This window comes from Hippoglossus stenolepis, chromosome 13, assembly GCF_022539355.2.
Source record: "Hippoglossus stenolepis isolate QCI-W04-F060 chromosome 13, HSTE1.2, whole genome shotgun sequence".
NCBI classification, from domain to species: domain Eukaryota; kingdom Metazoa; phylum Chordata; class Actinopteri; order Pleuronectiformes; family Pleuronectidae; genus Hippoglossus; species Hippoglossus stenolepis.
Window position 1 is genome coordinate 20,024,121 of NC_061495.1, and position 26,050 is coordinate 20,050,170.

At 43.7% G+C, this 26,050-nt stretch overlaps 1 protein-coding gene across 3 annotated transcripts in view; it reads right to left on the bottom strand.

Moving 5' to 3' along the window:
• sema5ba (sema domain, seven thrombospondin repeats (type 1 and type 1-like), transmembrane domain (TM) and short cytoplasmic domain, (semaphorin) 5Ba) overlaps positions 1-26,050 on the bottom strand; it is a 161,564-nt gene that overhangs the window by 3,342 nt on the left and 132,172 nt on the right. The window contains exons 13-23 of one of the 3 annotated variants that reach the window (XM_035174133.2): positions 18,614-18,731; positions 18,154-18,338; positions 16,303-16,446; positions 15,203-15,350; positions 14,843-15,068; positions 13,312-13,524; positions 9,755-9,925; positions 7,760-7,828; positions 7,127-7,264; positions 4,719-4,763; positions 2,494-2,699 (exon numbers count right to left, since the gene is read on the bottom strand). In XM_035174133.2, coding sequence (XP_035030024.2) covers positions 2,494-2,699; positions 4,719-4,763; positions 7,127-7,264; positions 7,760-7,828; positions 9,755-9,925; positions 13,312-13,524; positions 14,843-15,068; positions 15,203-15,350; positions 16,303-16,446; positions 18,154-18,338; positions 18,614-18,731 — 1,663 coding nt within the window. The remainder of the gene's footprint in view (positions 1-2,493; positions 2,700-4,718; positions 4,764-7,126; positions 7,265-7,759; positions 7,829-9,754; positions 9,926-13,311; positions 13,525-14,842; positions 15,069-15,202; positions 15,351-16,302; positions 16,447-18,153; positions 18,339-18,613; positions 18,732-26,050) is intronic. The other 2 variants (XM_035174135.2, XM_035174136.2) reach the window with 2 other exon arrangements.

Consider the following 26,050-nt stretch of genomic DNA (forward strand, 5'->3'; position numbering starts at 1 on the left):
AGTGAAAAAAACGTGCCGAAGCAATAAAACAATATTGCAACAACTTAACGTCAGGTGTTTTCTAAAGTATCTGCTTTTTTCATTTTATGAATAGAGACTAATATGTCTAATAAAACCTGTAACAGCTGGATTATATAATTCAAGTTTAAATAAGAAATTATTTCTATGGTTATGCTGCGAGTGTATTCATAACCAAAGCAAACCATGTGAACACATTTAATTTAGTCCACGTCAAGTATACTCCACGCACTAATAGATGAGATGACAGGAACTCACTAGTCTAAAATCCAATGCAATTCCTCTTAGTAAAGCTGAACACAGTGAGGCAGTTTCCAGGTGGAGCATTAGTCTAATGTAATCCATGTGAACAGCTCGGGGGGCCGAGGCGGTGAGATAATCAGGTTAGAGTCGGTGAAATACAGAATGCTGGGCATCATAAATTGGCCTGGAGGAGGGGAACCTGCTGGATAAACAGCGCTGTGGCCGTGCACGGTGACATCGGCTGAAGGCCCTGCACCGTCTGGCTGCCCTCTCTGGTCATTAAAGCTAATGAGTTCAGGCTCTCAACGCCACGGCAGCTGTCAGCACCGCGTCCACGCAGCGACAACAATAGCGGCGAGGACAATAAGTGTCGGGAGGCCGACAATCACAAACAGCGATGGGTCATTGTGATTAGGTACCATGTTCCTGTTCTTAGACACGGTCATGGTGGTGGGAGGAGCTGAGATGAATCCCTGCAGACACTTGTTGGCTGATGTCGTGTTGATCGGCACTTTCTGGTGTGTGACCCAACTTCCAAACATAAACACAGTGAAGTCTGAGCTGCAATGGATTCGTTTATCATGTGTCTGAAAGAGCTGTCAAAACGTCTGTTTGTAAAACCAAATATTGGGGATCAATATGGTTTCCTATCTTAATCATTTCAAGCTGCTCTGTGATCACTCAGAGGCACCGGGGAGGACGACCTGTCTTTTCAAGGCAAGATAGATGCAGCTGCGGATTTTGGATCGTGTGACCGAATGTAAACAGATAAAATGACTGTGCTACTTCTGAGATGCAGGATAGTGAGTGTTGGAGAAAAGAATGCCGCCGACAGCAACGAGACAGCAAATGGATGGTGTCACATCAACTAAATTGTAATTAAAAACTTGGTTGGAAAAACTACGTGATGGTGACAAAGATCAAACTGAACCAATTCAAAGTTTTAAGTTGAGTTACCAACAGCTGTTCCTCACCAGCACACTTCGGAGCACTTAGCAGAAACAGTAACTTGACGCAGCAGATGGTTTGTTTCACAGATGATTCGTTACAGATCCATCTGGGAAGGCTTCGTTGGAACATCTTTAGAAAAGGGCAGGCACTTTTAAAGAATAATTGGCAGATGATTGGATGAACCATCTGTCTATCACGGCCTATTATGGATGAGGAAGCCAATCAGAGGACGAGCAAAACTTTTCAAGATTAAAGAACTTTGTTGTCATTGCGCAAACACAATGAAAGACTACGTTAAATGTCGCCTTCAAATCAAATTGTGCCTTTTATAAAGATTTACAAAGTAAAATATACACATTACGTAAACCAACTATATAATAAAAATACAAAAATAAGGAATAGAAGTGTAAAATGTCAAATGAATTTCATATAAGCATATAAGGTAACCGGGATGCAAAGAGCAGTAGCAGTGATTGGTATAGAAAAGAAATATAATTCATATAAATAGTTTAAAAGTGACATGATGAAAAGAAAAGCCATCGAGAAAAGCCTACAGTGCAGGGGCGGATCCAGGGGCAGGGCCAGAGGGGGATGTTGGAATATACACATTGTGGCCCCTGATTTACAAAAATGGCAGCTACAGCGAGAAGCGACTGTTAAGGAACAGTCGCTTCTCGCTGTAGCTGCCAGTGGGCCCTGCCTCACGGGTGCTGTTTTGACTACAGGCGAATAACTTGGAAGTCTGGCAAGATGGATTCTATGGATTCTCACTTGCAAGGTTACATGGACGGGAAAATCAATCATCTCCCTGGGTTAATCAACAGTCAGTTAGAGAGCGAACAATGCAAAGTGCAGAGAAAAGGACACAAAGCTGCAGTAAAAGTCTACGAGCCTCTGGTGAAAGTACTTTTCTTGACTGGTTGTAAATGTGAGTGCACAGTAGAGCGATAGCAGTGGGAGGTGGTAGGGCCGGCTAATGCTTTAGAAAGTTAATGGGGCCCATTAATAAGGACTTGGTTTGTGGGCTGCAGGTAGAAAAAGGCTTAAAGCCGATAGGTTCTGTATATGAGCAAGGAGGAATAGAAATGAACAGTAATTCATCTTCTGCGGTTTGGGCTCAATTGAGATAAATGCATGAATAAATGCTCTAAATAAAACATGAATCACATTCAGTGCCCTTGAATTTTTAAAAATGTTACATCGGGTGTGTTCGTGTGTGAGAGTAACACCAGGTTTACGACATACTACCCTCTATCTGTGTGAAATATTAAAAACGCGTACCTTGAACTCCATGGGCGTGTACTTCTCATTCTTTGGCGTGGTGTTGCCCTTGTAGTTGAGGTGGTTGGGGGTGGTAGGGTGGATGACGGCAGACTCCTGCGAGGGCTTATGGAAACGCTGACAGTAGACGTAGATCAAGAAGGACAGCAGCCCCGCCCCGAGGAAACAGGACACGCCGGTCGCGATGAGGTGGATGGAGGTGAACGCTGGGAAATGAAGGGGGATACATAAAAAGGTCAGCATACATTATTGCCTCTTTGGAAATATGGTCTCCAGGGGTTCAGACGTAACTGTAACTTCCTCAGGTCTACCAGAACTTGTCGAACCTGAGCAGAGGCCTTTATAGGATTATTCATAGTTAATATTGGTACAGTAGCATATCTGTCTACAGTGCTTCTGACAACACTTTTTGGCGCCTCAGCGTTCTCCATAGACTATATGTAAAAATGGACGATATGACGACTCCCCAAAAGTGAAGCCAAACCATCTTGATCGCCCCCTGGTGGCTGCCTCCTCCAATGCGAAAACTAAAAGGTCAAAGCACATGTTGACATTTTTTTTCTCAAAGATGGTTTCTGTCATTTTAGTTATCACACTGATGTTTGTTCGAATGTTTTTGATTAGTTTGGTTTTAATTACTTATTTGATGATATAAATGGGCAGAGAGGTCATGATTGACAGCTGAGACTGACTCGCGATTTGTCAAGCATGTGTAGGGGCGGGACCTCGATGCAGCGACTCCAGCATATCAGGGATATTTTAGCTTCATTTCTATACAATGGTAGGAAGTGGCGATGCGTCGTCCATCTTTATTCAGTGTCTATGGTTTTCTCCAACAAAACCTCATTTTACATTTGGTTGTTAAAAGTAAACATGCTCATGTGCAGTGTGTGTTCGAGGGGGATTAGCTCCGTCAGAAAAGACCTTGTTGACTCTTGGATTCTGTCATTGCTCCCTCTAGAGAGGCTTTTGTGCTTATTTAACTGTATAACACTGTGGGAGAGACGGTCAGTTCTTTGTGTCTCACACTGAACTGAGCTCATGAAAAGGTTGTGTGGCTGCGTGAGGAGAGGACGCCCTGAGAGACCTGCTGAGTTCAACTCTTTTTTCTGTATTGATGGAATTCAAAACTGACTTCTGCATAATTACCTCTAGAAAGGAGGTTATGTTTTCACCCTTAACTATGTATTTGTTGGTTTGTTTCTTTGTAAGCAAAGTAACACACAAACAACAACATTGATTTCCATTCAACTTGAATCAGGAAAGAACCCATTTCATTTTGGTGTGGATCCAGGGGCAGAATCAGGATGTTATTTTGTACTTTCTCTAAAATTGTGAGATAGGGCATTTTTTCCATTTTCTTAGGGAATAATTATCTCACATTTTGCCCACAATCCAATTAGTTTAGTCCCTCTTTTGTGTTGATATCTGTCTTTCCAGGGACAGAAATGTGCACTTAGGTTTATCCTTTTGGTTTTGTGCTTCCTATTTGAATTTTTAAGGTATAGAAAGAAAGAACAAAAGAAAAGAAGTCTCAAGGTTTTATGCGAGTCAGACACATGGAGCCAAACTGCTGTCTTGAGAATGTCTTCATTCGCTGTTATACAATAGTTTCGACAACTCGAGAATGTTCCAGATACAACACGGGTCGGCATCCTTCGGAGACTACATTTGAAGACCGATTGCATCACAGCGGCGCGACTAGACTGTCCCATTTTCAAGGCTCCTTCAAATGCGGCAGAAAAATGGGTCCTTTCATCTCGGAGAAACAAAGGCTCCATTCCAAGCCCTACCAATCCCAGGATTCATTGAGCTTCAGTGACAAGAAAAAAATCAAGGGGCATTAAAACTTTCTTGTCGTGTCCAATTTCAGCTCTGTTGCCAGGCAACAACAATAATGGTGGGACGAGCTGGTGGCGGCGATCACCTAGAGCCTCTGTAGGCCAGAGCGTCTCATTTTGGTTCAGCCTTGGTGTTCTACCAGGTCCATGAAGACTCGCTTCCTAATGGGCCCGATAAACCGCATCCTCCTACGGATGCAGCTGTACAGTGCCCATAATATTTAATCATCCTCCTGATCAGCTGTTAGAATTTAGCACAGCCTGAACACACGCATGAAGATGCACATATAATGTATGGAAACTCACATCATGGGCAGACATCTGGGGAAACAGATACAGGGACAGGAACAGAAACAAAGCGAAGGCAGCTGTTAATCCACTTACCTCCGCAGTGTTGGTCCTTATCAAAACCAGATGCGGGGAGAATGACTGCAGAGAGGAGAGGAACACAGGGTCAGACACACACCTGCATGCACACACACACACACGCGCACACACACACACACACACACACATGCACTCTCCATGGAAAAACAGCCTTCAGAAGACAACAACCACCGACTGTAACACCAGGAGAGTTGACACATGGAAAACAAAAATGGGGAATGAGAAATTGAGATGTTGCTTTTAATGTTCCGCAGAGATTTGTTTGCCTCGATGAATTCAAAACGTTCTCTGGTGAGAGTGAGAGAACAGCTCTGCTCCGTCGCAGCGACCCTCTCTAGATGCCGTTAGAGACACTTGACGGCAAGACAATTATTTACAGCGCAACACATCCTGTCCGCTGCTGAGGAAACTAGGAGGGGAGCGGTTGACGTGTGTGTGTGAACACTTTTAATTGTGGTGCCACATCCCTTGATTAATTTTTTGGCCTTATTTTCCAGCTTCCTCGCAGCCGCCTCCCCTCCGCCAGTGACCTTAACAAATCCATCCATCGCCTCATTGAAATTTGCACTGAAATTAGATGTGATTTGGTGTTGTGACAACCCATTAATATTAATCGCCTTCGCCTGGACTCATTAGGGATTCCGTGTGGGGACGGGCTGACTGCGGCGGGCCATGAAAGATCATTTCAGGAGAAACTTTTCGGAGATCGTCATCGGCAACACGGTGAGCTGAGGCCGGCGGGGTCAACTGCCGACTTGTTGGATTCGCATGGACTTCATGGTTAATTACCAGGGGCGGATGAGTTTAGTGCACAGGGAGGATGTCGGCCACATACACACAGATGAGGCATACGGATGGATGTGAATGCAGAAGGTGAGGCTGATGACAGTGATGACATTGAACGACTGTGATACTGTGACAATGACGGATGAGCAAAGTTAAATTTAGGATTGATTTGAGGATATTCTCAGTAACTTCTAAACCTCAGCATTCCGGCCTGGCTTTTGCCATTTGGGCCCAGAGGCTCTGGAGTTTAGACCTGCCGGCACTTTACCTGTTTTGAAATGGTGGTTTTATTAGATGTTGCTTGTTTTTAACATTTTATTTAATGCTTGTATCCTTCTTAAAGTTCTGTGTTGTTTTATTCCCATGTATTTTGGAAGGCACTTTGTAACCTTGTTTGAATAAGTACTGTAGAAATAAAGTTGAATTATTATTTGTATCATAATAAAAAGGTACCGCCAACAAAGATTTGGTCTGTAGGATGATTCCAGGACTGTGGACTTAATCTAAAAGTCTCCCCCAATTTGTTTACTAATTGTATTAATTTCTTTGCACAGTTAAAACATTGCAGTAAAAACTAAAGATAAAGTTAGTACTCAATAATTTGACAAGTTGATCTTAGACGTTGATGACAAATCTGTAGCATTTATTTCAGTGTAGTTAAATCCAAGGATATGATCTTTTATTATTGTCCTAATCATTACATCGTTCTTGTCATATGTGATGATTCTGAGCGGAAATTAAAAACTAACAATTGATTGGTTAGGTTTGTGTTTGGTCATGAGGGCATACATTTAGTCTCTTGGTCAGACAAACGTAAAGATGTCGCTTTGGGCTCTGGGAACTTGGGATTGGTAATTAACTGGCTTGAAAACAGGTTTATCATGAATTGTCAATTCTTTATTTACGCTTTTCAAACTGTCAGATCTGATTAATGTTTCTGTTTGTTTTTTTCAACTACTTCATTTATTTGTCAACCATTTCTTGTCCCGGTGACACTGAATAAAACATGACATTATTTAGAGATATATTTGAGCATTTTCCCGTTTGTTGACTGGATAGTAAGTGTGAAATAGGGAGAGAGAGAGAGAGTGGGGAAAAGGGACGAGTCACAACCGAACCGACTCAAGCCTCCATACGCAGGGTGCCAAGAAAATGTAAGAGGTCAAGCACAGTGTGTACCGTCTCTTTCCACATTAAAAATCTAAGTTTACAAGTTTATATTTGAATGTGTCATAGAGGGGAAGTGATCTCAAGGTTATGGAAGCAAAGGTGGGACCAGAGGAGTGAGACAGCAGCGCTCATCCCTCACACAACTTCCCTGCTCCGGTGGAGCCGCTCAGTAGGTGCAGGTGCAGGCACCATCCAGGTGTGAATGTGTGAACCTGTGTGTGATCAGGGTGTTCTAGCAAAACACAGGCTGCCTCTCAGGGAAAATATCCAGAATAAGTATTGAAAAAAGTCAAACCAGAAGCATGACTGAGAAAGGGAAAAACTTTCATCTATCCACAGTTGCAAAAGTTTCACGCAGGTCGTCTCCTCCAAACTTTGTTGGCCAACCTTGACCTGCTGTGATGGAGGCTGCTCGTGCACAGCGTGTACCTGAGAACTGACGGACTCACCAGGTATTTCATTGCAGTCTCGGCGCTGCGTGCTGTTCCCCACACACGGGGTGTTGCCCTGAGCGCCACACACCCGACTCCTCATCTGCAAGCCTGAATCATCACACGCCGACCACAGCGACCAGGCCATCCAGCCACCTAAACACAGAAAGAGACAACAATCAACACAAACCCAGACAACCAACACAGGCCACGTAGAACTCATGAGGCCTGGAAACCAACGCGCCCACCCAGGCCGTCGCCACCCGCGGCCAGCGACCTTCCCGGCCAGCCGAAGAGCCCAGACACACCGAAGAGTGTTTGTGATGTAAACAGATTGGAAGAGTGAACCCGTGGAGAGTTTGTTTAGTGCATAGCGGAGATGTTTGTCCTCTGAGCCAAGCTTTAGAGTTGTTTCCCCGCAGCAGGCAACCGAGCAGTAAACAAAGGCTGCGACCCAAGAGGAAAGAGAAAACTCCCAACGCTCGGCTCCTCCCTTTGAACCACGCACTTGGAGCCTTCTGTCACCCTGTGTCTCAAAGCACCGGAGTGAAGGGAGCGATGAAAGGCTGATGAGAAAGCTGGTTTGTTATTCAGGGTGCTCTTGAGTGTACAGTTTTGGCAGCGAGGGCCCGAGTCGAGGCCTCTTTTTACCTTTCCTGTCAGTCTGGTGCTCAGCCACCGGCCGCTCAGTCGCCACCATCTGCTCCCTTCTCGCACCATCTAGACGCACAAAACACACAGACCACCTGAAACATTTTTAATAACCCTTTCGTCGCTACAGCCCTCTTAAATTGCTTCATTTATTCCCATTTATTTTTTGTCACCCGGACGACCTGTGTATTCTCTCTGTTGAGTCAGAGGCAACGCCATCGGGCCTGAGGCTCCTCGTTAGTATTCTGTCCCGACAGCGCTTCCTGCTGTCCTCCATTACTGGTGGACACTTGAATCAAATGACCTACGACAGGGGCATCAAATATACCTGTGACTGACAGCAACGCTTGCTGCTAATTAGTCATGCAGAGAGGGAAGCGGCACCAGCAGGACCCCCGGTGGATGACTGATGCCGTTCCTGTCAATAACGCGCGCACGAGGAGACAGATCCGGGCTGGAGAGGTTGTTAGCGGACAGTCGATCGGCACAGGCCAAAAGGGATGTGTTGGTCAAACTGGAAAACATTAACCTGATGAAGGAGGATGATCAGCATCTCGACAAAGGCGGGAGAAAAAAGACAGAAAGCCATTTACCTTTCTTTGTCTGTAATTACCTGGGAGGCCGACTGTAAGAGTTACTCTCCCCGTGAATGACAGGAGGGGGGATTCAAAATGAAAAGCAGCTGAGGAAAACGATGGTTAAGGGGAAGCTACTATTTAATCCAGGCAGAAATCATCTGCAGTACATCACTGTACGTACACACACACGCACACACACAGCCATTTTTGTTTTACCGCTAAGTGACTCAAGAAAAAGGCTGAAAATCACATTGTGGGGACAGGACACTGAAGCTTTGATATTAAACCTGAGAATCAGAATGCGGCTGAACCGTCATTGTGAGTTCTGATACTCCGATCTCTCATGAATATTTCAGTGTCCTTGTGAGAGCAGAATAAGATTAGAGGGGGAACATGGAGGAGGCTGTTATACATCTCATATCTCATCTTCACATGATGAGACTTCCAAATAACCTAACTTCCAAATCAATTGAAAAAAACCTGAGCATCAGATTTATTTCTTACGGTATTTGTTTTTTGTGCCTTGTTTACCAGTGTTATGACAATTTAATCAAGTGTTTAAACTGTTCATACAAACTTATATATACTTATAAACTTATAATATAAACTTTCTTGCTCAGTTTTTCTATCCAGGTTTTAGGAGATCAACCTCTGAGATTTTGGTCTCTGCTCCAATCGAAGTAAAATAAATGTTAATTGAATAATCACATTTGAGAAAACATTTCTTTCACTGTCGATGTCACACTGTATACTCCACATATCACTCAGTAATCAACAGTTTGATTCAACTCTGCTCTCTACTGTAAAAAGAAAAAAAACAAAAAGAAGAAATGATAAAACTGCCCTCATGAAGCTACAGCAGCCAATTTACAAAAACTGTGCTTCATTCGTGCATGTACACTGGATTCATCTTTATTTGTATTGTCTGTATGTGTTATTATTGTATGTGTTTTTATTTCTTTCATTCAAGCTATTTTCTTCTGTCTACATTGTGCTGGTTGCAGCTTTCGGAGAGAGAATATCGAGGATCAGTTGTGTGAATGCACTGTTGTTGTCGACAACGTATTTGTTGCTTACCTGCACTTTCAGATGCTTTTTGTGAGATTCATGTTTGTTTAACAACCCAAGTTGAACCTTTTACACAGGGGTTGCCATAGCGCTGAGAGCTCCAGGTGCACAGTGGGAAAGACACGGCGGGAGGACATTTTGTTCAGGCAGCATGACTCTGTTGATCTTTTCATATATCTAAAAGCTGTTTTATTCATTAGGGGAAGATGAAAGAAGCAATTTAGCAAAGGGGGACAACACACGAGATGACGCAGCGTGGGAGATGATTGGCTGCCTGGAGGCGTGATGAAAGGACCTTGAACAATGGTGGCATCACAGAGTTAGACACTGTGAGTGTGCGTGACCTTACCATCACAGGTGTGTGTGTTGCAGAGGGCCTCTTCGGTGTGTAGTCCGATGCAGATGTCCCCTCCGTTGGTGGCCGCAGGGCTGTTGCAGGAGCGCGTTCGTTGGTAGTGGCCGCCGCCGCAACCCACTGAGCACAGAGACCAGGACGACCAGCAGGACCATGCACCTTTCACTGTAACACACACACGTTCCCGTTGTTGAAACGATAAGATGCAGAATAATCCCAACGATCCCACTTGTTGAGACTGATGTTCTTCTCAGTGGCGTACTCTCTCCGGAAAACCACTGTCTTCAGTAAGCCTGGATTAATCCGGGCTCAGTTTGAATGTCAATGACTCTGCACTTGACGAGCCTCCAAAGAATGAAAGAAACATTCAACTCTGTCTGATCTATATAATCCAAGAGCAGTGAAAATAAACAGATGCAGCAACAGGGAGCTCTAATATCTTTAATATGTGACTATTTGGCTGATTGAAGAGACATGTAACACTGAAGTTTAATGGCCAGTATTAACAGAGGGCCACGACTCTGTAATACTTGAACCCGCTCTAAAACCAGTTCTACTAGTTTCATTTTATTTGTGTTTATTTGCAGCGGCTGAACGTTTCCCAAGGCTGCAAGTTAAAATGTGTTATGACCCTGTTGCACCAGCATGGCACCTTTTGTGTGTTTAGACCTTGTTAAGACCTACAGCCTCTTCATTCACAGCTTTTTACCAGCACAAAGGAGGTTATGTCTTTGCCCCTGTTTGCTCACTTGTCAGCAGGATTACACAAAGACTACTGAAAGGATTTCCATGAAACTTGGTGGAGGGACGAGACTTTGTGCAAGAAAGAACTCACATTTAGGTGCAGATCCGGTCAAAAGAAGGATCCGGGAATTGTTATTATTAGTATTTTTTACAAAATAGGCACATTTAGGGGACTGATATGTGTGAGTGTGAGAAATGTCGTGCAGTTTGATTGAATCTAAGGGAGGACTGCTGGGCCTTGGTGAAGGTATGCGCTCTATTCAGTTTTCTTCTATGTTATTTGTGTTTATTTATGTCCTCCAGGGGGCATTTGCACCAACTGAACATTCCGCAAGGCGGTGATTGAAGACCCTTATGCAGATTTTATACCAGTTGCACCAGCCGGGCACCTTTAATGCATCTATAAACTGATTTAGACCTTTCAGAGGTCCTACAGCCTGTTCACACACAGAGGTCTTTCTCATTTGTTAATGTGAAAATTGATACACATTGATTACACAAAATAAATATCAATATGATGTATTTTCTGTTGCTGATAATGTTCTTCTTTGTCTCCTGTCTGACTGTGGCATTTATCCAGTCCCTCCACGGGGACCGTTGATGTTTCATGTGATCTAATCAGAGGAGCTGACTAATTGACTGGCTGGTTGACTGGCTGGTGTCCGTCAGACTGACGGAGAGAGGCGGTGTTGCCAGGTAACGTCACAGTGCTGCAGAAAACTCCATTAGCTGAGTGGATTAGTGGGACCCAGAGTGAAGCAGGCTGTGACCAGCACTCTGCCTGACTGACTCTAACCACCTGTTTACCTGGCTGACTAGCTGAGTGTCGGATTCACTGAGTTACCGACCGGCTCACTGGTTACCTGACTGACAAACTGCTTCTATTAGTCTCTCACTATGTTCCTGTGGGGCTGTTTTCATTAAGTGAAGAAGTCTGAAGTTGAAAGTAGGAAACAGGTAATTTCTGACCTTAATGTGCTTATTCAGTTGATCACAAGCAGACATTTGAATTTGACCTGGATAAACCAACTTTAGCTTCAGAGCGACGGACATTTTAGTTTGAGTCAGAAGAATTTTGAGCTTGTAAAATGATGTCTCCACTTTCTAAATGACTTGAATTTGACTTGGACTGACATAAGACTTGAATTGTAATTGACCTGCAACGTTACTTCAACCTATCTTGGATGACTTGAGCTGAATCAGTCACACCCACAGTTCCAACTGTCTCTTAGCTCCGCCAGCTCATTCTCTCTTTTCGTCCATCACATCCTGTCTCACTCGCCCTGAGACAATCACCTCGCAGGTATCAAAGTTCATCACTGTCAGTTCAACACCACGATCACCGAGTGACCACCACCATCTCAGCTCTGGGTACCCGGTCATCTCTTTTCAAACCGTCCAACAACAAGCCTTCATCGCACGCCCCAACTTCCTGCTCCATTCCTCATCATCACAACAAGAGAGGGAGCCTCCTCCTTCAGATCCAAATTCATAATATGGACTGCTTCCATATTATTCTACTTCCTGTTGAGGTCTAAGCACCAAAGTTTATCCCTCGTATTCTCAATAAATTTGATTTCAATCTAATTTACTCCTGATTGAGCCAATGTTAGAATCGAACTGGACTTTTTAACCTGAGATTTGACTGGTGTTCTTTTCAGAGGCTTTTTAATTGTCACATCTGACTTTAAGTTTGCTGACGGATAAGTAAACTTGCACAGGCTTTGAAAACACTTGAGATAACGCTTGGATTTCTCTCAAATGACGTAAGAGGAGGACTTTAATCTACGCAGAAAAAAACACACATTGTTAAAAACTGAATTAATAATATCTGCTGCTGTCTGCAGGGGACACTGCTGTTCATTTGACATCACACCACAAACTCAGCCTTCAGAAAACAGACTCAACTTAAAAGGCTGTTTTTTTAGGTCACTTGTAATGAAAGTCATAATTGAATTCTGGCAACTTGTGACTGACTCAATGACAAAACACCTCTCTCTCTCTCTCTCTCTCTCTCTCTCTCTCTCTCTCTCTCTCTCTCTCTCTCTCTCTCTCTCTCTCTCTCTCTCTCTCTCTCTCTCTCTCTCTCTCTCTCTCTCTCCCCCCCACACACACACACACACACACTCCAACACATCATTCTGTCTAATCTCATTGTCAATTACTATTTCACACTCATTCTCTCTTTTGTCTCTGGCCTTGTCCTTCTCTCCGTCTACCAGGACAGAGACGGTGAGAGCGGCTGACACTCGAGGCAGCAGGATTCCTAATTGGCTACCTCGCAGCCAAGTAACCGAGGCCGCCTCGTCTGGGCTCCTACAGGCTACATGTGTCGGTTGCTGAGCGAACCACTAACAACAACTGACATTTAGAGACACTTCAGGAATTTGATCAGATTTGCACCATCAATCATGAATTTATTCGATATCGTACATGACTATTCAAAGTGACAGGTTAAGAGGAGTTCAACCCTTTTTCGAGTGTGTGTGTGTGTGTGTGTGTGTGTGTGTGTGTGTGTGTGTGTGTGTGTGTGTGTGTGTGTGTGTGTGGTCAGTCTGATTTAATCTGTGTTTTCCATCAATGCAGCAACCTGTGGTCAGCAGAGTCCAAGGTCAGCTGATTATGGTTTGATGAGTGGTTTGAAATAGATAATTTAATTTGTCGGAGGACTCTCGCTGGACTGCTGCAGCTTCTGGTAACCATTAGCTAATGAAGCTAATGATCCACTCCCTCCCCCTCCCTCTGTCTCTATTTCTGCCTCAGTGTGCACGTCCTCTCTTCACGAAACCAATTAAATACTCACTCACCAGGACACGCCTGGACATTACAGTCCTGGTACTCCACAGGTGAGCCACGACACGCAACTGGGGCACTTTTCCCTTCTGGTCCAGCACAGGATCGCCGGCGGGTGCGGTAGCCTTTGGCGCAGCTCTGCGAGCAGCTCGACCAGGACTCCCAGGATGACCAGCCGGCACCTGCTACTCTCACCACTGGTATCTTCAGGAGCTCCTCGACGAGGGCTGGAGAGAAGAGAACGGATAAAAAGCAAAACAAAAGGATCCAGATTAGATCACAGAAAAATAACTAGTGCTTGTAGAGTGAGTGCCCCAAATCTTAGAGCTGGCACCAAGCAGTGCCGAGCACAACGCAAGTGTCTTTGTTTCGCAGAAGCAACAATCTGTCTTTAAACTTAAAATAAATAATAATGACATTTATGATAATTATTGATATGAAAATGTTTATATTGCTATAATTTGAGCCATATTGCCCAGCCCTACTTTTACAATTAGATCCTTTTCCTCTTTTCCTCTTGAAAATCCACCATTACAATGTCAGTCTGAGAAGGTGCAAGCACAACTGGCTTATAAAGGGAATGGGAGATTGCAGTCTGATTGGTTTAGTGCATGTTATCCCCAAACACAGCCACGATTCATTCAGTCTTAAGTACAAACCTCTTGGACCATGTGCCTGTCGCGGTGACCTTTCCCTTCCAATGTTAAACCAGCAAAAGCAGATTTAGGATAAAAGCCCAGAGAGTTTAAAGATTTGAAAGAGAAAAATATGAAGCATGCAGATTCTTTTGAGTGTCAGTCACACACTGAATACGACTTTGCCAGCAGGCAAAATTCTCTTTCTGTCCGTCCCTCAAACTCTGTCTGAGTCTCTCATGTGGGTGTTTCATCTGATTATCAGTCAATGCGGCGCCCCCAGGAGTCTGACAGGGGGCGACAGGTAATCGGTTCAGGAGAGGGGGACATGGAAAAGCCTCCAGTGGAGAGCAGTGGACTATGACCCCATGTAGCTCTCACAGTGTTCGTGTGCCGGGCTCCTTCTCTAACAACATTTAGGGAAGCTAACAGGCGGCCTCTTGATCCCGCTGGGAGGAATCTTTGCACGCCGCTGCCTTCACTGCACATATTCTTTTGTATCAACTCCCACGATAGTTTAAGCAAACGCCAGACAGAATTCATATTATTGTTATTTATTCTCATCTGTATTAATTCGGGCAGCTGCGTCTACGGGGGATGTTGAAGGATTGAAGTTGAACTGACTGTGTCATCAAGTGACTTTTTCACTCTAATGTTAAGTTTATTTACAGTGCAGCCCGCAGCCCCCCCCCCAAGGAGTCTGTGCACAGGTTACAGAATACATAAAAACATCAGACACACACAGTTGCAACTTATACACACAATCATGACTAATACAATAATACAATTGATAACTGAGACAAGTAAAGTAGAGTTCATTGAAGGTAAACAAGTTAGGTTTACGAGTCATCAGGTAGTTTTGAAGGCCAATGAAACTTGGGGGGCATCAAATCAGAGCTGCTGAACTTACTGTCCGTCTCGCAGGCCGCCGTCCCGTCGTTGGGACAGAATCGCGTCTCCACCTTCCTGCGTCCGATCTGCAGCTCGTGAGGATCGGACAGGTGAGCTCGGCACATGTAGCGCATCCTCTGCTCCTGACGAGCTCCGCCCTGGGTTACGTTGACAGGCATCCAGGGCGTCCAGGGTGTGTTCCTCTTGACCTCTGGACACGCCTCAAGGTTACAGGCCTTGTATTCCTGAATTGAGATGAGATAACAATTTCTACAACCAAGCTACAGCAGCAGCATGTTTATGCACAAAAATGCCAGGGGGCACATATACAGATTCCTAGTTTGTAAGCTGGTTGTGTATCTGTGTGTGTTTTTCCTACCAGTGCACATCCTGGGCAGCTGTTGCCATTCTCACAAGTGCGGACCCTGGAGTGGACACCTCCCCCGCACTCGGTGCTACACTTGGTCCAGGGTCCCCACGGCGACCAGAAGATGGGCTGAGGACAGGGCACCCCTTCATTACAGAACCTGCGGAGATGGCAGCAGTGGGGGAGTTTACGAGGATTGATTGGGACAAAATGACAGTATCAGTGAGAGCTGCAGACTTGAGACTAAACCCAGCACAACCATCATAGTGGATCATAGTGATCAGGGGCAGATCAATAAGTGGTTTTGGAAGGCACTGACGTCCTGCAGATGATGGCAACAGATGAGAAAAGACATATTTTGGCTCAATGTTGTTACTATTTAAGTTGTTGGATGTGAAAATTGACTGAAAAACAGTATTACTGATTAATTAAAACACAGGGTTAATCTTATCTCTACTGCATCAACCCATCATATTGATAATGTGACTGCTGGATGATCATTTTGACCATGTTTGCATAACAGTCAAAGATGATTATATCATTATTTGATTTACCCAGTGAGCCGGTTTAAGTAAAAACAGGGTATTGTTTTCGCCCCTGTGTGTGTTTGTACAAAATAACTCAACAACGCATTTACACATGTTCACCAAACTTGGTGGGGACATTACTTCGGAGGGCTTCTTCAGATCATTAACGTCTGGAGATGATTGGTCAAAGGTCAAGGTCAACAATTTGTCAAAAAACACATTTTACAAGATATCTTGGCAAACAATAGGGCTGGAGAGACGATCGGAAATGATCTGACATCATATGATAAGTGACATCATGAAAAAGTCATAAAGGAGTCGGGAAACGACGTCATGCATCATTCAAAAAGGTATTTTTTTAGGTATCTCTGCATCCTAATCTTCAGACAGGACCTAAAAGTTTACATAGATCCCCCAAAAAATGTATGATCAACTATGTCATCATTACATCACTGTGAAGTCAAACAATGTAGTAATGCATTCACTTTTGCAACCAATGACATTAGAGACATGATCTACAGTTTTATTCAGAATATCTCATCATTCGTCATCAGATGGTATAAATGAAGACGCAGTTATCCTCACCTCTCGTCCCTGCTCGGCCCCACGCACACACGGCCGCCATGTCGGGGTGAAGGGTTGTTACATGAACGCTGCCGCAGCTCGAAGCCTGTGCCACAGGTTGTGCTGCACTGTCCCCATGACGACCAGGGCGTCCAGCCTCCGTTTCTGTGGAAACAGGCATGTATTTAAGGGACAAGTGCTGACCCTACTGACCACCTGTGTCACAGTGGTTCAAAAACCTGTATAATTTTCACTTGTGTTTGGAGAATTACTCACTCACAGAGTGTTCTGTAATGCTCATAGGATATAATAATATAACAATGTTCGGGTTTTGTCTGCGATTCTGGAAACAGAAATGCAAACACACAGGGAGCCCGTTCTGAATGGGAAACATTCATTCAATTTGCTTAAGTGCTTTGTTCCTGGGTAGTAGTACTCATGATTTAATTGCCACTTTCTGCTAAAGCACAATTCAATTTCGACACCAAGGATTAAATCTGGCGCAGCCATCCGCTGGGCTGAAAGTGTCTAATCTCTCTGTCTGGGCTCCGCTCGCTGTAACACTGACTGGTCACTTCCCCCTGCAGACAGAGGTGCTGAGAGGTGTCACCTACATATTCTAATAAGCTTCACAGTCATTATATTTCTCATGTTCGGGCAGGATGGAAATAGTGGCCTGAGGTGGCTGCTTCGAAATCAGTTTGGAAATTGCTGCTCCAATGGTTACAACTACAAAGAGTTTAAGAAAAGATGTTGGAGCTAATCTGGTTCTGGACTAAACTCTTATACAAATGCTCAATATGCTCAATCACAGCCGCACTGTCCAGTTCACTTGACTCAATAAGATCACGCCACATTTTTTATGCATTATACAACGTAGATTGTATTATTTAACAGTATATTTGCTATTTACTAGCGAGTACTGTTAATCCACAGCACAGTTTTAGACAAAGCGTTATCATGTTTTTTCTTCAAGAAATCGTCTTAATAAGGTAAATAAATGCAATTAAAACACAATGAAGTTAAAAAATATAACAAATATAATGAAATGAATGACAAATAATTACACACATGTTATACAAGATAAGTACATTTACATTGCAGTAATCAAATAACCAAAATTCAACGATGAAAAAAAGCAGAGGAACTAATTAATCTGCACATTAACCAAAAGCAGCTTCACTGTGTTTTTACTCGAAATACCACAGTTTCCGAAAGAATTAAAGGATATATTGGGTTCATATTCTTCAAGCATATCAAGAATTAATTTTGTCCAGAGGCTGCTGAGTAATTTATGGACTAGTAACAGCACTTACAGGCTATTCTGTATCAAAGAGGGAAGTTAAGAACGGGATTGAATGAATTACACCTCTGTGTTTTTAGGTTTGTCATTTTAGGGTGACAGGACAAGAGGCTGTTGTAATACATCAGCCTGTAGGAGATGAAAGAATGAGTTTTGTCTGGATAAATCCAGAAATTTGTGTTTTACGTGATAAAAGTCAGATTTAGATGTCACCTTGATGTGATGTGGGACGATTAAAATATCAATATTTCTATCTTTACTTCTAATGTGTCTGCAAGCAAGCTGGGAAGTCAAGTCTTTTCAATTATTCAAAGGGAGCAAATAGAAAATAGAGAGATCTCTTAGTTTTTTTCCTATTGATTAAAAACATCACCCCAACCAGCAATATGATGGATAATAGGTTGGTAGTATCTGTTAAATTGCAGTGATTATAGTTTTATTTATACTATAGGTCTATGATAGGACAGGTGATCCACAGTCATTTAAACCTTTATTATAACTTAATATAAAAATTATTATTTTAGTGCTGATGATAGTTGTTACTGTTAGAATATGATCGTTCTCTATACCTCGAGCAGTTGGCGACTTCGATGGTGGGGCCCTCACAGTTCTTGCCTCCACATCGAGGGGCGGGGCTGTCACAGGATCTGGACCGACACAAACAGGAACTGACTCCATCCACGCCATCGTCGTTGTTGCACGTTTGCCACGGCGCCCAGGGTCCGAAGCCCCCATTCGTGGTTTGATTCCGCAGCTGGAAAAACAAACATCAGTCATGAGGAGCAAACATCAGTCAGAGTTATTGAACCAATTTTCAGAGGATATAGATACATTTATTCTGATTCATCCATCCAACCATTATCTATTCCACTTATCTACGGGCTGCAACACAAACAAACATCCATCCATTCACGCTCACATCTAGAGTCACTTCGGAGCCCCACTTCTTCTGTACGGCTGATGAAAACAGCTTTGACGCTGTGTTTTCTAAGTTCTTAAAGTAAAATGCTGCAGTGACGTCGTTCTTACCGGACAGACAGTGATGTTCTGCTTCCACTGGCTCATGTTGGAGCTGTCCTCCAGCGTGGTGCATCTCCGCTGCCTGAAGTCCCAGCCACAGTAGGGATCCCTCGCATCCAAGCACAGCCTGCGGGGGACAGGAGAGAGGAGGAGGAGGGAGGAAGAGTGTGGTGTCAGCAAACTGAGCAGTTGTTCAAAACGACAATTGTACACAACGCTGTGAATGTACAGGACTAGAAAAAGTAGAAACACAGACACCCTAAAAGAGCAGAAAGATTAAACTAAAAACCACATATCACAGCCCTGTTGTCGTATTAGGTCTACACACATTTTGGCACCGTGACCTTTGACCACCGCTCTTTCAGATTTTGAGCATAATTCTGTGCAGCAGAGGATGGAGCTGCAGTGGCGAGGTCCTGCCGATACACGCATGCGACCAATCGTGAGTCGTAGCTGCCAAACATGACGTTTGACCATGTTTTCATTGCATAACTAAAGAAAACCACACTCATCAGAAAAACACTTGATCAAACTTCAGTGTGACAAGAATCTTCATGAAAAACATATTTAATGTGTACTTTGACTGTTTTGTTTGGTTCATGTCCCACTCGCTGACATGGAGGAGACAGGATAAACAGCCAACCCCTGGGCACTGATCCAGACATTTTGGCTTCACCTTTGCGGAGCTGGCACGTCGTCCATCTTGACTGTGACTCAGTAGACTTTGCATTCAGGGTTAGGATGAGACTCAGGTTCATCTGTCTCATAAACAACACCACACACGCTGCATCACACAAACTGTGATTAAATGTTTGCAAGCTCCTCCAGTAAAACTGAGGCTTAATGACGGCTAATTAAATCTAAAGCTGTTAATGACGGCGCTAAGCTGCCAGAGCTGATGTGGACACCTCAGGAACGCAGGATGAGAGGCGTCTGAATAACTCCTCTCTTTGTCTCCCTCTCCCTTACTCTCTCCTCTCCTTCATCACAGCGCTGCAACTTCCCTCCCTCCATTATCTCCATTCAGCTTGTTGTTTTTATTTTCCTCCTTTGCTGGCACCGGCCTTCGTGGTTTATTTGAAGAGCCCTGCAGTGTTTAGCCTGGAGGATGAGGAATCTCAGAGTGTTGTTACAGCTCTCCGTGCCACGTCTGAGGCTCCACAGTGAACCATGAGGTCGGCTTGGATCCAACGGACATTACTGCTTAGCCAGCACATCAGAGGTGACCCCACAGACTGAGGGCGAGCGAGCGCAGGCGAGGCAAAGAGAGGAAGAGAGGAAGAGAGGAAGAGAGGGAAAGATCTGAGGCACAGCTGGAGGACGACCACTTCCTTCAAGAGCGGGACGTATTCCCTGCTAACCTTCGTCTGTGTCATTTTAATAAAGTGACACTATTACAGCGATGCCGGATGCAATCTCCAATACAGATGAAACAATAATCATAATGAGGTCGGCCACAAATTCACAGTTCAGTGATCCTAATAGTCCATTTAAAAAGGGGGGCGCAGGGAAGAGCGTGCTGCCATTTTGGCTCAAGGTCGACCATATTGTGTCTGTGATGGCTTTGATGCGTGGCTTTGCATCGTCATCGTGGCCGTAGAGTTCTCATTTGGTTTTCTGATTACTAACACACACACAGACACACACACGCACAAACTCTATTACAGGGATCAGCTAAGCAGAACAATTTATAAGTGCGTCGTTCAAGGATGGAATAAATAATGTTGTATAAAAGGGGAAGATTTGAAGCCTAATTAGTTTTGGGTAAAGAGCGCTGCGAGGCAGGCCGGGGGGGCGTCCGACCTCAGGGAAGTCACATTTAGTCCTGGATTCACCCTGTGACTCACTGACGCAGAGGAAAATACCAGTCAAAATATTAAAAAGCTCAATCTACAACTCATTTGCTGTGTATTCTGTAAGAAGTGATCAAGTGAAAAATTGCTTACAGGGATGTATAATTAAGGTGTTAAATCTTAAATGCTGAAAAAAGGAAAACTCCTTTATTACCACATGTATGAGCTGACCATAGCAGATTTATATACAAGGTAAAACCTGTTCTTTTTGGGTAAGCCCCCTTAGTTTCCACTTGAGGCAAATGTTAAAGTATACTTTATATACATTGTTCCACGAGGAAAACACTGGTCTGTTAGGAAAAGGTTTGGAAAAACTTGACTGGCCTGAAAAGAGTCCTGACCTCAAACCTACAAAACCTGAGACAAACAAACACCAGTGCTGCACCTCACAAATGCCGCTGTTGTCGGATGGGAGCAAATCTCCACAACCAGGATCAAGAATCAGGTGTCAAGCCTTGAACCAGAAGCACAGAGGCTGTTTAAGCAGTTGACTAAAATCCATCGATTACAATGTCCAACTGTCCAAATACAAATATTGGCCATGTAGTGTATTCTAATCAGGTTTGGAGTGTGTATAGTTGGGCAGTGGTTGTGGTACAGTGGACTTCCAAAGTTTAGTGGGACACACTCTCTCCAAGAAGAAGCGAGTGTGTGTCCCACCTCAGAGGCTGCGTCCTTTGGAGCCGAAAATGAGACGGTCTGATGTAAAGACGATTTCCTGTTTGTGACACCAGCTTGTCGTGCATAATTACAGTCATTCACGTTTTTTTCATGTTTTCTTCATACAAAAGAGGTCGTCTGCACACTGTTAAATAATAATAACTCCCGATAAATAATTTTACTCGCAACGTTTCGATTTGCAGACGTGACAGCAGAAAACAGTCTCTTGTAAAGACGGCACACCAGGGGAGAGAAACACCAGAAAATCATAAATCTTTTTCAAATTGAACAGGTGATGATTTGACTTGATTGCCGTCTCTGCTATAAAATGCAGTTCTGTGCTTCGGCTCCTGCAGATCGAAAACGCTGCCTTGTTAAACGAAAGAATAAAATTATTATTGGGAGCTTTACAGTGTGTGGACTTGCTCGTTTGTAAATCTTGTATTAAACTGGATGTTGTGACATATATAGGATGCATAGTATATTCGAGGTTACTACATGGATTTGGAGCAGAACACAGGTTTACAGTCCCGTCTGATCTTATCCATCACTCCAGGCTGTTTAATTAATGAGAATTTGCTTTCGGAGAAGGAGAAGTGGGCGTTTAGATCTCACTCTGACCTTTCTGCAGCTGCATAAAACATCAGCCAAACCCCTCCTGATGCCTTTTTCTGTTAAAACACAGCCCCTTAAAAGTCAATTAGAAGCACTGTGGGTGGACAGAGGGCCGTGAGATGGGAATAGAAAAGCTCATTTCTAAAACAGCCGGTGCAGAGGGCTGTCAGCCGAATCTGCAGATACACTGGAATATAAACAGTGTGTGTGAGAGCGAGTGTGTGTGTGTGTGTGTGTGTGTGTGCATGATCACGCAGGTTTTCTGAATACCTGCTCATTGCTGTACACTGTAAGCGCTTGTCCTTCTGCGGTGGGTGTGCCACAGTGTGTGAGAGCATCGCTTGGACAAGTCTACAGGGCACCGGCGGATATTTAATTCAGCAGCGTGCGTGCCCGGCAGCACACTATATCAAAACAGAGAGGCCACGGAACATGGCCTGTTAAATTTTAAACAGACTGAGCAGCAAAACCCAGCAGCCCATATAACAATATGTCTGGACGATTGGCACCGGAACATAAATCTGCTCCTTTCTCTCTGTGGGTGTGTAATTGACATTTTAAATCATTTGTGAATGCTGTTAAAACCAGTGTCTCCTTTTATTACAGGGCTTTTAACAACTAGACATAAAAACAATAGTTCCCCTCGCCTTTAATGACAGGCCGTCAGTGTGTAATTGCAAATATGATCACCAGAACTGATAAATTATGGATTGGAATCAGCCGTTATTAAGTGTAGCGCTGAAACTCTGGGAGTATGTCAGTAAAGGCTGTCTGGAGGGTCTGTCTTATTTAAACATATGTGCACGCTCCTGCCTCTCCACACAAGCAACATCTTTTTTCCCCCCACTCTCAGGAGAACACCACTGACAGCCTCCCACTCCCCAGCCTCTCTCTGTGGGAGAGAGAGTCTGTCCCTGGAATCTTTTTTTATTTTTTCACCCCTCCACGAACGTGCTGGGCTGAGCCGGCCATTTAGGAAGTCCGCTCATGATGAATCGGAAGCACAGAGAACTCCTGCTAGCACTCAGCCCTAATACATCCAATTAGGCCCAGTTGGAGCCAGGCTGAAGACTGATGGTACCCGGTCAAAAAAACAAAAGTGAGACGGCTGGCTGCCAGAAAGTCCCTGCTGTCCCCGATGCACGATTTTAGTCCCTGGTGAATAAAAAGGAGCTGCAACATCACGGAGAAACAATGGGGAGGCTGAGACAAGCTACAAGACAGAGGAAGAGAGAGTAAAGGGGAATGCTTCATAAGTATATTAGAAGGTGATGTGATAGATGACAGAACGGCATGGATAAAAAGATCAACCATTTCCATTTATCTGACTTCTTTTCATTTCATCCATTCAAAATGGTTTCTTGCTGAGAAAAAGGTGGAAAACAACAATCTAAAGAGCCTCAACCCAAAGATTATTCTAGAATGGGCCCTTTATATTTAAATACTTTAAATTTACATCGGGAGTCTCTACGGAGGCCGCCATGTTTTTTACAGGAGCCTAAACTGGACAAATTAAACACCTTTTGAGTTTTTATGACAACTGACAGCTACCACAGGTTCTATTTCATGTTGTGAAGGGGAGGGTGAGATGAGGGGAATTCAGCTGCAACGTGTCACTTCCCCACTAGATGTCACTAAATTCTACACATTGAACCTTTAATGAAACAAAGCCCCCAGTGTTGACAACATGTCGACACCGTACAGTCCGACCTTCAAAATGAGACGAGCATCATGAGATCTGAGTACAGGTGGAGTCTAATACTTTGAAGACTTTATATTTTACAGGCTACCTGCTCCAGATACAAGAATAATGTGTTTAAATTAGAGCCCGATGGATTTATCGGTTGGTAGAAGCCTTTGACAATGTGTTTTTTTACTTCTGCGGTGTGTTATATTTTAACCCCTGTTATGCAAAAAAAACACTAAACAGATAACCACAAAATTTAGTACAAGGATCAGGTAAGAACCAATTAAAATATTAGAGCGGATCCTTTTTTAACATTGCGAGATAAGACTTTTTTTCCTCTATGGGATTAATTTCTGGATCTTTACGAAACAACTCATACAGGGCACTTCTATCTAACAGTGTGTGCAAACACCATTGCCTAGATATTTTAAATATATATTGGCCAATATATCCAAATCAGAAATGTTTAACTTCCGTATCAGTATTTGCCCCAAAAATCCATGTCGGTCGGGCTCGAGTATAAATTATTGATATGATAATGCATGAACATTTTACTATGGTCTAGTTGAATTTATCTTAGCACATGATAAAAAGGTCAGATCTTTTGGGAGCCCTTGAGCGAAGTGGTACTTCTGTCTTATACAAATAATCGGTCATGAAACACTGACACCAATTTGCACACAACAGGACAACAGCCAACTGTTTGATATGGGTCTGTCATCAGCTTACATCATCATCAGCTTACAACATCACAGTTTCAAAGATTATTAGCCACAACTCTAGAATCTGCTGCCAGTCTTGTTGAGGGTTAAGGGCAGAGGATGTCGCACCTTGTTAAGCCCTGTAAGACAAATCGTGATTTGCAAATATGGGCTATACAAATAATAATAATTGATTGATCGAGGGACTGTTCGTAATTTCATCCAACGACATCAACAATCAGTGACAGCTACAACTACAACCTCATCCTGGGTGTTTTGTACATTTCTCTTCAACATGAGTCTTTATCCTCCAAGTTTAGCAAATCAAGGTATTTTGCTTGAGAGTATTTTGACTTTGTCAGGATCAGGGAATTTGAAAGGTGGCGAGCTGGTGGCTGACATAACGCCAGTTGAAATCAAGGCTCAAAGAAAGAGTAGACAGAAATTGTGTATGAGAGAGAAGGAGAAATGATTACACTGAACTGCAGCCAGAACAAAGCCTTTAATAAAAGCAACAGTGTTGTGGAGCAGTAATAAATACATCCACTGTGTGAGCACCATCGCTCTCCCTCCCTCAGCCCTTGGCTGGTGAAGTGTTCCTCTGATTGGTCATAGAGGCTTAGCTGCTGTGAACTCTAGAGGCCTGCTGACAGGCTGGCAGCCTCCGCCGACAGTAAATTGGGTTTGCAGGAGACTGACCTGTAAGTTCCCCTCACACAGGGAAGTTCACACCTCTGTACAGGGGTCCTATAGGAGGTGATGCTGAGGAATGAGGAAGTCTCACATATGCTGGTTTTAACAAGCAGCCATGAGCACACACACACACTCACAGACTGTAGCAGAGATGCTAATGGTCAGTGGTTTTCCTCTATGGCCACTTAGTGGTTTCCTAATGTTTTAAACTCCTGCTGCAGGCAGGCAGGCTGAGCTGCCTCGGCCTCACGGCTGCTGCCAGGTCCATGTTGGCCACAAACAACCATACACATGCAATCACACACAAACATAGCCAAAGCCCCTCAGGCAGAAATGTAACCAACACCAAATTCCACCTCTTAATTATAAAATGTAATGTTTATGGAAGCGGAAGTGTGAGCAGTGATTCGGCTGCAGCAACAGAGTCACTACAAAAAGCCTGATTTGTACAATTTCCTTCACCTCAACATTATCCTCATTATTTATTCAGCGTTTCCTCCTTTGCTGCCTTTTAGGTCTTTTCTGTTTCCAGATTCTCTCTTATCGAGCTCCCTCTCACGCTATTTGCTCTCTCTCCTCATGTCCACATGCATGAACAAAAATATTCAGGAATCATTAAGTTGAACACTTTCCTTGTCCGAGACCTTCAGTTTTGACAGATGTGTTAACAAATTCATCAAGAGTCAAGAGAGCCCGTGAATAAAGGTGCAGAAACTCAATGCACCTCAAAGCTAGTTTTGCAAACCACCAACTAATATTAAATAAAGAAGAGCGTGAAGAAGAACCAAAATCAGCAGTACGACTGTCAGAGTTGTTTTTATATCTCAAGACAACTACTCAACTTTGACGACTCAAAACCAAAATGTTGGCATAATGTTACAGTTTGCTATGAGACTAAGGCTACATCCATATCACTATGCTTTTGTTTTCAAACTGAAACGATCTCTGTCCACACAAGCAGTTTGGCTCTGTATCCATTTTAATCCTCATCCATATTAACATGCCTAAAAACGCATATTCACTACATGTACACTACACAGGTATACATGCAATACACTGGTAGCCAAGGTTGACGCTGTCTGTTTTCTTCTGGAAAGGGTCATGTGATTGGAGGCTTACAAATGAGTGATGGCTACATTGTGACTGAAGTGACCCCATCAGCAAGTGGTAGTGAGGGTCTACGTCCACATTTTCCAAACATCTACGTTTCGCCCCGTTCAGACTAAAACGCGGCCCT